This window comes from Lotus japonicus, chromosome 4, assembly GCF_012489685.1.
Source record: "Lotus japonicus ecotype B-129 chromosome 4, LjGifu_v1.2".
In the NCBI taxonomy this organism is placed as follows: Eukaryota; Viridiplantae; Streptophyta; class Magnoliopsida; order Fabales; family Fabaceae; genus Lotus; species Lotus japonicus.
In genome coordinates, this window is record NC_080044.1 from 66,363,528 (window position 1) to 66,377,490 (window position 13,963).

Genomic DNA, 13,963 nt, shown 5'->3' on the forward strand with positions numbered 1-13,963 from the left:
CATTACTACTAGCGAACCTTTCACCACTTTCAAGATCCCACCTTGAATATCGTACTTGTATCCGAGGTCATCTAGTTGCCCAACAGACAACAAATTCTTTGCTAACCCTTTCACATGTCGTACCTCTTGAAGTGTGCGAATGGTACCATCATACAATTTTATTTTGACAGTACCAATTCCAACAATTTCCAAGGCATGATCGTTTCCCATGAACACGTTTCCTTCTGAGACAGGCTCATAAGTCCAAAACCAATCTCGTCGTGGGGTCATGTGCCATGTTGCTCCTGAATCTACTATCCAAACATCAATGAGACAATTTTTGCCTTTGGTACTAACTGCTGCTTCGTTGTATAGGACTTCTCCATCATCAGAGGTACTAGCAACACATCCTTGAGATGTACTTGCTTCAGAAGATTTTTCACCACTCTTCTTGTTGGACCAACAATCTTTCTTCAAGTGCCCTCTCTTGCCACAATTGTAGCATTTGAGGTTTATCTTTCTTCGAGATTTTGATCTACCATGGTTCTGGCTCCCACTGGGGCCACGCTCCGTTGATCTGCCTCTCGTCACCGTCAAAGCTTCCATTTGTTTTGAGCTCTCCTGACGATCTTCCTTATTTTTTCGCCTGGACTCTTCTTCAATAATAGCTCCGGCAACATCATTAAAGGATAGACGGTCAACAATATTATTGTTTGTAATATTGATGACGAGTTGATCATATGAATCTGGTAAACTCTGAAGAAGAACCTCTGCACGTTCATTTTCTCTAATTGTGAAATCTGATGCAGATAGTTGAGCAAACATTGTGTTCAGATTGTTGATGTGATCTGGCATCGAAGTGGATTCACTCATTCGAAGAGTGTAGAGTCTCCTCTTTAAGAAAATTCTGTTGTGAAGTGACTTGACCTCGTACAGTTGGATAAGAGTATCCCAGATCTCCTTTGCTGTTTTCTTTTCAGCAATACTAGACAAAACTGAATCTGCCACTGCTAGGTGCAAATTGGCTACAGCATTGTCGTCCATCTCTTTCCACTTATCATCAGTTATATCAGCAGGTCTACCATCAATTGCTGGTAAGCAATTATCCTTCCTTAGGATCGCCTTTATCTTCAATTTCCACAGGGAGAAGTTACTCCCACTGAACTTCGGGATCTCAAATTTTGCTGCCATTTTTTTTTTCTTTCACGGAACCGGTTTACACAATTTCATCGTGAATAGAACAGTATACGTGAGCAGTATTGTATATTTTTACCGCACACTAGAATAGATCTAGTATACGTTAATAATCACTACAAAAGTATACAACCACACGTGTGAATAGTAACCATACACCGCAGCGGAATAAGGACCGACACCAACAGCTCTGATACCACTGTTGGGTACCAGAGTAGTAAGATAATGTCATGCACCTAAAATAAGAGATGAGAGAATAGGAAATTGACACACAATATTTACGTGGAAAACCCTCAACAGATAAGGGAAAAACCACGGGCACCGGTAGAAAAGATTTTCACTATGTGAAAGAAATTACAACAACTCTAGAACAAGAAAACACTCACTAGGAGAACCTCACCAAGGGAAACACTAATATTTTCCTCAATAGTATTTTTCTCTCTAATAGCAATTCACGTTGAATTGCTTGTTGTGGTGTATATTCTCTCTAACAATTCAGCTATGAGATGAATTTGAAACAAATTGAAACATCTCTATTTATAGGAAATTTTCACCGCCTCTGCATTGTTTCTTCTCTTCACCGCCATTGCTTTGCTTCTATCTCTTCACTGCCAGCTTTGCTTCTTATCTCTTCATTTCCAGCTTTGCTTCTTATCTATTAAGCAAGCCCAAACGGTGACATTAATTTCACCGCCACCATCACACAATTACTTGTTGTAATTTAACAAGTTGGCTTTTAATAGCCGTAATGTTGGACTAAATTTTGGCCACAATGTGTGGCTTTAATTTAGTTGTATTGCTGACAATGTTTTGTTTGGTTTAGTATAGAAAAAAATAAAAAAGAGAAAACATGATGACAAAAAGGTGAGGAATTTTTTTTTTTGTATAAATCATTTAACATGATAGAATTAAAAGAGAAATAATAACGTGGTCATTTCTACTCTGGTTAGGTTGAATAAAGAAAAGAATATTACTTTTCTATAAAGTGATTTTTTTGCCATAAAATATAAATATTTATTTGATTCTAAATATAGACTGTTACTATGTACCAATTTTTTTTATAAGCCACTATGTACCAAAAAATATAGTGTTACTTCGGTACCCATTTCAAAATGGAAAGGTTTAAAACTCTTTAATTCATTATTTATTGTATAAAGAACTAAATTACATAGAATTTAATGAAAAACCAAAGGCTAATGGAGGGTTAGGGTTTCGGGACTTGGAAGATTTTAATACGGCGCTGCTAGGTAAACAATTCTGGAGGTTAATCAGGAATGATGGGTCTTTGTTGGCAAGGATATGGAAAGCCCGTTATTTTCCTTCCACGAGCATTTTGGAGGCAGGTCTAGGACATGATCCAAGCTACACCCGGCGAAGTGTGTGGGGTGTGAAGCAAGATATTATTGATGGTGCTAAATGGAGGGTTGGGAATGGGAGATCCATTCGGATATGGGATGATGCTTGGCTGCCTGGAGAGTCCTTGGGGATGGTTACTTCACCTCGGGTGCTCACGACAAATGCTTGTTTGGTGGCAGACCTGGTGGTTGGGGAGTCACCTCCTCACTGGAACTCAGACCTGGTTCGATCACTGTTTTCAGCGGAAGAGGCTGAGGTGATTCTCCATATTCCTCTAAGCTGGTGGGGTCTGCAAGATAGGGTGATCTGGAGGGGTTGCCCCGATGGTTTCTTCACTGTTAATTCGCTGTATAAGTGTCTGCAAGCACGCAAATTAAGCGATACAGCGAGCTCGTCCCGAGTGGGAGCCTATCCATGGAACAGAATTTAGAAACTACAGCTGCCAAATAAAGTGAAGCATTTCACGTACAGGCTAGTCACTAACACTCTCCCTTGCAAGCGCAACTTGGTGCGGAGGGGAGTTCTCATTCATGATTGTCGTGGAATGTGCGATAAGAACCAGTCGGAGACAATAGATCACATTTTTTAGAGTGCCCAGGGTTGGGCTCCTCCGCCTGAGGGGATTTTGAAGGTTAACATTGACTCAGGATGGACAGGGATGGAAGGTCAGGGAACAGCCATGATCGTTCTTGATCACAAGGGCGAGTATTTCTTTGCAACGACTACTCTTGATAGGCTCCGCATCGACGCAACGATGGCTGAAGCGAAAGGTTTGCGCTGGGCTTTGATGAAGTTGCAGGAACTTGAGCTTGATGCGGTAATGATTGAAACAGATTCCAAACTCGTGGCTTCTTGCTTCCTGCAGCTGAGGGATGACGCCAATCTGGAACCGGTTATTCAAGACTGCAGGGTCCTGACATCTCATTTCAATTCATTTGCCTTAGTTCATGTCACTAGAACTAGGAATAAACCAGCTCATTTGTTAGCTTCTCTTGCTTCTGTTTATCCGAATATGTGTTGGTGGGACAATTTCCCAACACAGATTAATTCTGCGATCCTTGCAGATGTATTTTCACTTAACATTTAATGAAGTTGAAAATTTCCATCAATAAAAAAATGAATATGCACTATCAGTGTAAAATAGTTGTACACTGACATCCAATTGAATTCCGACAAATAAGCAAATATGTTTTTATTTCCATTAAAATAAAAAATGAATGTAACTCTCTCTCCTACGTATGTGGCAAACATTGATTGGATGTCAGTATAAAACTATTTCACACTAACAGTGCATATCCATTAAACTCAATTACAAATTATAAAGTTTTTTAAGAAGAAATTATAGAAAATTAAGCCTAAAGGATATGAAACCCAACAATTTTTAGATGGGTACCATAAAAATTGTCATATATATGTATGATATTGTATTTTAATTGTAAGTGAAGGGTCAAGGTTCAAATCATGAGAAAGGATGATTTGTACTAATTTGCTAACAACTAACACTTGCCTATCAAAAAATATGCATAGTATTTTATTATACAATTAATAAATTATTTCTATGTTTTTATAATTGATTCTTAATTCAAAATTAATTAAGGGGAGATGTTTTTAGGTGATAAAAGTTGTTAAAAATGTAATTAAACCAAATATGTTAATAATGGTTTAACACTCCGTCCCTTAAACAAATTAAATAGGTAGATATTTATTTTTTGTAAGTCTCAAACCCGAGGTTGGTAATTGAAAAAAGTTCAAACTAGCAATAGAAGCAGAATACGAGCTTGGGAATGGTTGAATGTAAAAAGTGGTAATTTCATTTATTCTACTTTTGAATGGTATAACGAACCTATCTCTTGCCTTGATGCTATTTGAAGGGTGGCTCTGCTATCTTGTTGGATTTGTTTCTTTCTGTTTTATTTAACGCGAGTTGGTTAGATATCAAATTGTGTTACTCTAAAGCATTCTATCCAGGCTACTGCGCGATTATTTGTGAAGGTTGGGCTTATCCCTTGAAGGCTACGTGGAAGAGGGACCTCTTCTATTGTTGCCACAAATATGGAAGTTCATTATATCAGTTTGGAGGTTTGAGGGTCACTATTGCTGGATTCAAGTTGTTGCCAAATTATTTTGTTAATTAGGGGTGGGTATTTTGTAATTCTCCTTGGAAATTATCTTTGACTTTAAGTAAGGGTACTCTTTTTTCTTCACTAGATTTTTCCAAGGGGGTTTTTTCTAGTAAGGTTTTAATGAGGTCTTTTCCCTAAAGTCTTTTTCCTTGGAGAGGGTGGGTTTCTTAGGCCGAAGGCAAATTGTCACTGAAATTACTATGTATCTTGTTGTTTTTTCTCTCTTCTTTCTCTCTTGTATTGGGTTGAAATACCCTTGTACTTCACTTCAATATTTTGTTTTGGTTACAAGAGGAAAATTAACAGGAAAAAGAAACTAACTAATTGCATCTAAATACAGTAATGCATAAACAAAAGAGGGGGACTCTTCCACACTTGAACAGGAGATCCAAGTCTACCAGCTTCCCGAGCTAAAGCATCTGCTGTGTTGTTTTTGTCCCATCCAACTTCACTTCAATATAATTTTTATTGCTTACCGAAAAAAAAAAGCAAGCCACCAATAAATTAACCTCTTAAGCAAGTGGTTGGATACATTTATGGTTTTATGCTCATGAAAATTTGTAGATATTTTTTGACCTAGAAATAGATTTAATAAATAAAAGCGTATTTATATACCTGCGAAGGGAAGGGCGAGTAGACTTTTTTTTTTTGGTCAATGATGGTTAATTCATTAAAATGGGGCCAAGAGCCCAAGCCCACTAGGGGAGAAACAGTTAGAGCCAAAAACAAAGGAACCAAACAAGAGCAATGAATGAAGAAGGTTATTCAAACCTTCACTTTTCATATCTTAAATCTGTGTTTTTTTTTTAAGTTAATTTTTGTATGTTAAATCACGTGTTAAGGCCCATTTGCATATTATAACACATTTGATATTTGCTTACTATATAGTCTTTTATTTGCTAGAGCAGCCTACAAATTAAAAGCTAATTCTATCTCAAATCTACTCGTTGATTATGATGAAGTATAAGGTGTAATAGAGGGTAGGTCTTGCACTCATGTCATACATGTTAGGACCAATCAGATCACACCACCTGTCAGGGTGGGGAATTGGAAACCGGTTTATCCTGTTAAATGGATTTTTTGATTTTCTTAATTTTAATTTTGTTATGACATTAATGCCCTGAGACTCTTTCCCCTTCTATCCCTTGTTGGTGATGCTGCTCAGCCACCAAGTTACCACCTTCAACCAACCTTCCACCATCGTGTACCTCCGGCCATCTCCGTCTGCCACCGTGGCTATCTCCGACAAACCACGACACATCCATCTCTTTGCCTTCTCTTCGCTTCCACTCTCCCCTTCTTCCTTCAACTTCTGCCCCTTTCTCTCCTTGAGCTCAGATCTATAGTGCAATTCAGTACTAAAAACAATAGCAGATGATGTTTCAGGATCTTCTTTCTCGTGAAATTTCCCATTGCTTGAGTTGAAATCTAAAAAAAAAAAAGTTGAACCAATTTAAATTCACAAGAACCAGAACCAGTGTGTTTTAGTGCTCGAGCAATCAAGAGTGAATGAAAACTATTTGGTACAATTTTAAAAGAATAATGAAATCTCGATGAATTTGTCAACAACTTTAAGACAACAAATTGATGTACAATTGTTAGATAACATCAGATATTATCAACTGGGCAAGTTCAAGTGAATTTAACAAGATCCAGATAGAAGTTTCTGAAAAGTTCCAATCTTTGAAAGTGATGGAAGCTGATAAGGAAACCCAGACAAGGATAATCAAAACTTGACTGTTCACCATCGGAGCCCACATTTTCGCTTGAACAAACAAATCGCCACCCAATCATCAATCCTCATCATCCAAATATCCAACCCCAACAAAGGCAACCACTCTCTCCTCCGTCAAGGCCAAGGTCGACCCACATTGTCACACCACCGTTGTAGTAACAGAACGGTGGGCCTTCGTCTTCCTTGTCTCAAAGCACCTCTATCCCACCAAAACCCAGCACCCAGATCTGGGCAAGAAGCATATAAATCAGCTGATCTACGTCGGCGACGGTGGAAAGGAGGATGTTGTGGTGCTCGCCGTTGAGGAGCACGATGTACGCCGGCGACCACCGCAGAAAGGGAGAAGGGTGAGGCAGGGAGAGATCGGTGAAGGTAAAAGGGTAGTTTTATAATTTTCGTTTTTCATTTTATTTTATCTTTTCTTTACAGTAGGTATAAAAACCTATTATAATAGGTGATTTTTCCTCTTACATGGTGCAAGACCTAGGGTGCACTTGCACCCTAACAGCCACCGTTGATTATGGCTATGTTTGGCATGTTTAGCTGATAAGCTAGCTGAAAGCTGAAAAGCTAGCTGAAAGCTTATAAGCTAGCTGATAGCTGAAAGCTGATAAGCTAGCTGAAAGCTGAAAAACTACGTGATTGAAATAAAAGTGTTTGGTAAAACTAGCTGTTAAGCAAGCTGAAACTGTAAAATGACATAAAAGGATATACTTGTATAATTATTTTTATATTTAACATTGCTTTATTTTCACGTTAATACCTATATGATATTAATATTAAAATTATTATCACTTTAAATATTTTTATTAACTCAAGTTATTTATCATCTTAAAAATATAATATTGATTTTTACTTATTTTTATTAATATAATATTTTTAGTACTTATGGTGCGCAGCGGTGTGGCGGGAACTGCATACTTAAGTGTGAGGGGAAAATATGTTTATTGTTTTTATAAATATATAAGGGTAATGATGGAATTTTAATAAAATAATAAGGATAAAAATGAGAATAAATTTAATAAGCTATAAGCTTTAAGCTATAAACTACCTGAGATAGCTTATAGCTTAAAGCTTTAAGCTACTGAAATAAGCTCATTCACCAAACACTTTTGAAGAGCTTTTAAGCTAGTCAAATAAGCTTTAAGCTAGTCAAATAAGCTATAAGCTAGCTGAAATGACATGTCAAACATAGCCTATCACAAAGCATCTTACCAGCCGGTCATCTAGAGAAATCTGAAATATCCTTAGTTGAGTGTGCCTCAAGATGTTAGAGTTTTAATCTGGTAAAGGAAGGGAGTAAAGACCTATGGAATCACACTTTATAATCTAGATATCCTGCGCTTCCTACTGTGTTTTGGAAGATACAAGAAATGAGTATTCTCTCTAATCCAATATAAAGTGTGGAAAAACTAAAGGGTTGGAAGGAGGAGTTGTCTATCGTTGACAAGGAAATTGGGTTGAAATCAATTTTTTAGGCTATGTCTATACTCTATATATGTGATGCATGGTTATGTGTCGCGTTTCGCTAGACCCTAATTTCTGAATCATGAATCGTATCGTATAATATATCGTTAGATACAGACACAAAAAATTAAGTCATAAATTGAATAATATATTGACATATCATACAAATATACTTCAAAATAATGAAAGATTCAAGCTATAAGAAGAAAGGGTTGTCCAAATGAACTAATGATAAAGTTTGGGTTAAATAACTTATCATCCAATCACATTAAGGATAAATGAGTTAAAAATAAATTAATAAATAAAATATAGAAATTCCAACTCACTTATTTTTTTTATTAGAAAGAATTGTTTTATTTACTCACATTCTCTCTTTTCTCATCCTCTTTTGTTTCAAATAAACCAAACTGACACTAAAAAAGGCATTTGCATATTGAATCAAAGTGTAAATACTCCACTGATTTGTGAAAAGCAAAAGGAATTGAAGTATGGAGCCTCGTAAAAGACAGATAAAGCAAAAGCAGAATGATGAGCGGGAACATAGCAAAACACTAAACAGGGGGCCCCATCCACTCTCACTGGCTAATAGCTGTGCCTATCGAACGGACGGACGGACGGAACATTTGGCTGCGCACAGCAGAAAAGAGCAGGTACTCCCTACTCTGTCAATTCAAACTGCTCTCTGCTCTCTGCTCTCTGCTCTCTGCTCTCTGCTCTCCTCTATCAGTATCATATCTCACAACACACACACACAAATGCTTCTTTCCTTCTGCTTCTGCACTATCATAGTAATTATTACTAATTAATTACCATTTATAAATATAATACTTGTAATAATAATATGAATGCAAACAAAAATAGTGGAAAGCAAAAGCAATATACACAGTACCCTCCAACTCCAAGTTGATGTGTGTGTCTGTGATGGACGTTTTGATTCTCACGGCCTCCTTCACGTTCTTCACACAAGTGCTTGTTATTGTAGTATTGTACGTTCATCACACTACACTAGTACTCACCCCCTAGCAACTCTCTCAAATAATTTTGTAAACTCATTGCTCCTCCCTGGTTATGGTTATGGTTATGGTTATGGTTATGGTTATGGTTATGGTTATGTCTCTCAACTGCCTCCTCCTCCTCCTACTTTACTTCCTCCTCTCACGTGAGGCTCTCTGCTCCGCCTTCTCCGAGCCTCGAAACCCCGAAGGTACTGCTACTTCCTATTTATACCTTCTCACAAGTTTTGTGAATTTGTAGTGATATGCCAAATTGCATTTGCAGTGGAGGCTTTGATGGCCATAAAGGAAGCTCTCAATGATCCACACGCTGTTCTCAGCAACTGGGACGATTATTCTGTTGATCCTTGCAGTTGGACCATGATTACTTGCTCTTCTGATTACCTTGTTACAGCTCTGTTAGTTTCTTCCTCTTCTTCTAAATTCTTCCACATTCCCTATCATTCCAACCTCATTTCCCCTTTTTGAATGTGTGCAGGGGAGCACCGAGTCAATCTCTCTCTGGAACTTTGTCCCCTGCAATTGGAAATCTCACAAACCTTCGACAAGTGTGAGCACCTTTTGTTGTATGTATTTTCTGTTTTATGCGTTTTATGTGGCATGGTTTGTTGACTGTGTTCTATGTTTGTTCAAATTGCTGGTTGAGTGCAGATTATTGCAGAACAACAATATCTCAGGCAAAATCCCACCGGAACTTGGAAACCTTCCCAAGCTTCAGACCTTAGATCTCTCCAATAACCGGTTCTCTGGCTTGATTCCACCCTCCCTGAGTCAATTGAATAGTCTCCAGTACCTGTGAGTAGTTGCTGTATTGTATTGTTTGTTTGAATCCCTTTGTTAAGAAAGTGCTGGTAATTATTTTAGGCCACAGTTAGGCCCCTATCTGCTATTTACTGGTTTGTTGACTTAGTTTGCTTAGGTGTAAATTTTATATTATCTTTTGAGATGGTGCTACTTCTTTTTTTGCTTCAATTGTTGTCGTGTAAAATATGTAATGGAATGCACTGTTTCTTTGCACAAATTGAGTGTAGGAGGCTCAATAACAATAGCTTGTCTGGACCATTTCCTGTCTCACTGGCCAAAATCCCACAGCTTGCTTTCTTGTGAGTATGGTTATATATATCAGTTTCCCTTTTCACACGTTTCATGAGTCTTGAAAATGGCAACAACCTGCCACTTGTTGATTTCTTACTTTTTTGTCAACATTTTAGACCAAATTCTGATATGTTGAGTCTATGCATTCAGGGACTTGTCTTTTAACAATCTCAGTGGACCATTGCCCAAGTTTCCAGCCAGGTCATTCAAGTATGCTTACTCTTTTCAACTCTCTCTATCTCTCTATATGTGTGTGGACATGAAAGTGTTCTGCTCTTTTGAAGTATACTTTAAGTTTTAACTGTGCCTTTGTTTACTGTTAATCATGTAGTATTGTGGGGAATCCATTAGTTTGTAAAAGCAGTTCTACTGAAGGTTGCTCTGGATCAGCAACCCTCATGCCCATTTCTTTCTCTCAACCATCATCAGAAGGCATGGTCTAATAATACCTTCACCTATCTGCATGAGTTCTCATCTTTTCTTTTCATTACGTTTTTAACATGAATTGATTTTCTATTCATAGGAAGAGAAAGGTCTAAAAGACTAGCAATTGCTCTTGGGGTCAGCTTTAGTTGTGTTTCTCTCGTTGTCTTGTTTTTTGGGCACTTATGGTATAGAAAGAGGAGACAACATGGAGCCATCCTGTATATCGATGGTAGGCAGCGCACTGGAAAGTGGTTCTTGAATTATTTGGCATAAAATTGGTATTATTAGAACATAATTTTATTGATGATTTTGACACTGTTGTAGATTGTAAGGAAGAAGGAGTTGGTAACCTGGGAAATCTAAAGAAATTCACATTCAAAGAGCTCCAACGTGCAACTGATAACTTCAGCACCAAGAATATACTTGGTGCTGGAGGGTTTGGCAATGTTTATAAAGGGAAGCTTGGAGATGGTATAATGGTGGCAGTGAAAAGGCTGAAAGATGTAACTGGTAGTGCTGGCGAATCACAGTTCCAAACAGAATTGGAGATGATCAGCTTGGCGGTTCACCGCAATTTACTTCGCTTAATTGGATATTGTGCTTCTCCTGATGAAAAACTTCTGGTTTATCCCTACATGTCTAATGGCAGTGTGGTCTCCAGGCTTAGAGGTAGGGACTCGTTCTCTTTGTGCTAGAGGTCTATCTTGTAAAGCATGTGATCTATGAGGATATATTTTACTAAGTGCAGTGTTAGCTACCATCTTGTCATATTATGTCCAATCCAATATGGTTTGGGATGTGGGACATAGTCTAGGATATATATTGTCTTTCCTTTTCTTGTTTTTGATAATTGGTTTGGGATGTCTGGCATACTTTGTTATGGTAAACATGCAGTCATGTACACTATGTCATTAGCGATTGCATCTTCATGTATGCTTTTAAAACAAATCTGCAAAAAATTATGAATTCATACGATAAGCTAAAAATAGTCTGAATCGTCTGGTAATTAGGGTAACACCTGCAATCAGTAGTTTTTATTCTGGTCATTAAATTGGTTAAATTTACACTGATTGGATTAAATTGTCAGGTTTTCAAAATGTTTAATTGTTTATCCTAGGTATTGAATTGCCAATTTAGTTGCTTTGATAAAAAAATTATATTATTTGTTTCTTGTTGTGGCTACTGGAAAGACAAGATAAAGCCGGTGGAATTTGTACAAGTATAAAAGTGCTGAAGGCTTTATTTGTGAATTCTGCTGACTGCATGTTGCTAACTTTCAATATGGTGCTCATTACAAGACACAATTTAGCTATTTGATATCTTATATGTGTATGACAGGGAAACCAGCTTTAGATTGGAATGCAAGAAAGAGGATAGCAATTGGAGCTGCTAGAGGCCTTGTCTATCTGCATGAGCAATGTGATCCAAAGATAATACACAGAGATGTGAAAGCTGCGAATGTGCTTCTAGATGACTATTGTGAAGCTGTTCTTGGTGATTTCGGCCTTGCAAAGCTCCTTGATCATGCTGATTCCCATGTCACCACTGCTGTCCGTGGCACTGTTGGGCACATTGCACCAGAGTACCTCTCCACTGGCCAATCATCTGAGAAAACTGATGTATATGGTTTCGGTATTCTCTTATTAGAGCTCATAACCGGAATGACAGCTCTCGAGTTCGGGAAAACGGTGAATCAGAAAGGAGCTATGCTGGACTGGGTAAGTCTAACCATCTGGTACATGTCCTTTAGATAGATATCTGAAGGTTTTGACTAAAAAAATTTGCTTAGGCTTCAGAAATACCATAGAGCTCAAAATTCATTCTTATGTTGTGACAGGTTAGGAAAATACAGCAGGAAAAGAAGGTTGTAGAGTTGGTGGATAAAGAGCTAGGGAGCAACTATGATAGAATAGAGGTGGGGGAGATGCTGCAAGTAGCTTTACTGTGTACTCAATATTTGACAGCCCACAGGCCCAAAATGTCTGATGTGGTCCGAATGCTTGAAGGGGATGGGCTTGTTGAGAAGTGGGCAATGGCATCACATGATTATGGTTGTCAAGGCATGAACCTTAGTCAGAACAACAGTTCATCCCATCCTACTTCTGCCTCAAAACATGTTGATAGTGTTCATGATCGTTCAAGCATGTTTGGCATGACAATGGATGATGATGATGATGAACGGTCTTTGGATTCTTATGCTATGGAACTTTCTGGTCCTAGATAAACAAATCTTTAAAAAAAGTAAAATAGGATAGGAGTTGTTATGGTTATAAGTCCTTTAAAGTTTTTTTTTTTTTAACTTTGGTTATAATCAATGTATATATTATAAAAAACTAAACAACAGTAGAATAGTACTAGTACAGTGGTAATTATTATGTTCTTGTGCGTCTAGATGCAAGATACAATGGTAGAATGCAGAGGGTGTGAAGCTCAGGTAATGATAATTGACGCTTTTGACCGAAGCTGAAGAAGGGCATGGATTTTGCAGTGTCTTCTTTGTTGGTTTTGATGTTCAAACTTGAAAGTAGGAGTGTTAGGTTTCAGCTGAGGTCGTTTTCGTTCTGATGCTTTGCAGAGGCACGGGCTCTTGTGTTTCTTGTTCTGGTGTTTTCTTTTCTTGTTCATGCAATAGTGGACTTCCTTTGACTCACAATGCCTATTCCCCACAACATCGTTTTCTGGAGCACCTACATTTGTCAGACTATCCACAATGGTTTCAACATTCAACACCCTCAACACTCCACTTTTTCTCTTCACAACACTCCACATCACCTTCTCTCTCCAGTTCAACACTTCATTCAACTTTTACCCACTCCAATGGTTTTTCATTCAACACCCTACCCTACCACTTTTATTTCATATTTTGATTTAATTTTATATTTTTCTTTTTATGATTTCATAAAATTAAAATTTTCGATAAAAATTAAATTAAATAAACTATTATCGATTTAATTTAATTTAATGTTTTTTTTGTTTATTTAAATTAAATTAAATTAAATTAACGTAATATTTTTTAACGTAAATTAAATTAAAACACTTAACAATTTAATAGAAAGAGGATAGTAGAAAGATAATAAGATGATGAAAAACTTGGTTTTTTTTTGTGTCCAAATCAAACGAACCAAGTCTCTATTTATAGAGAAAAAAAAATCATGAATTTTGGTAAAAAAATTATATTTTTAAATTTTTTTTTGAATGAAATAATTGAGTTGGAAAGATTAGGATAAACGAAAATCACCCGGACCAATCAAACGGAGCCACGTGTTGATCTGCAACCCTTCTCTCTCTCCACTGGGTCCCACACGCAGGTTTCAACTATGTTGAAAGTTTTCAACACCTCTCTCCTCCTTCCAACTTTCAACACCCACCTTCAACACCATTAAACTACCATTTCAACATTAAACTACCCACTTTCAACACCATTGTGGGTAGTCTCAGTACAAGAGTGAATCGCCACTTTAGTCCTTGATTATGTAGCGATCCCTCACTTTGGTCCCTTAACATCAGAAATGGTTTTAAAAAAAAATTAAAGTATTGACGTTGGTCATAGTAGTCCCTATCTATGTTTGTCGTTA

General features: G+C 37.4%; 1 protein-coding gene across 1 annotated transcript; it reads left to right on the forward strand.

Annotated features, from left to right (window-relative positions):
• The first annotated feature begins 8,319 nt into the window (after positions 1 to 8,319).
• On the forward strand, positions 8,320 to 12,982 carry LOC130715148 (probable LRR receptor-like serine/threonine-protein kinase At2g23950). The gene is made up of 11 exons (XM_057565202.1): positions 8,320 to 9,058; positions 9,133 to 9,265; positions 9,346 to 9,417; positions 9,519 to 9,662; positions 9,899 to 9,970; positions 10,113 to 10,172; positions 10,294 to 10,394; positions 10,486 to 10,617; positions 10,713 to 11,057; positions 11,727 to 12,106; positions 12,226 to 12,982. Exons 1-11 carry the CDS (start codon positions 8,923 to 8,925, stop codon positions 12,610 to 12,612), a joined length of 1,962 nt encoding a protein of 653 aa, XP_057421185.1. The 5' UTR covers positions 8,320 to 8,922; the 3' UTR covers positions 12,613 to 12,982.
• Positions 12,983 to 13,963: the final 981 nt, after the last annotated feature.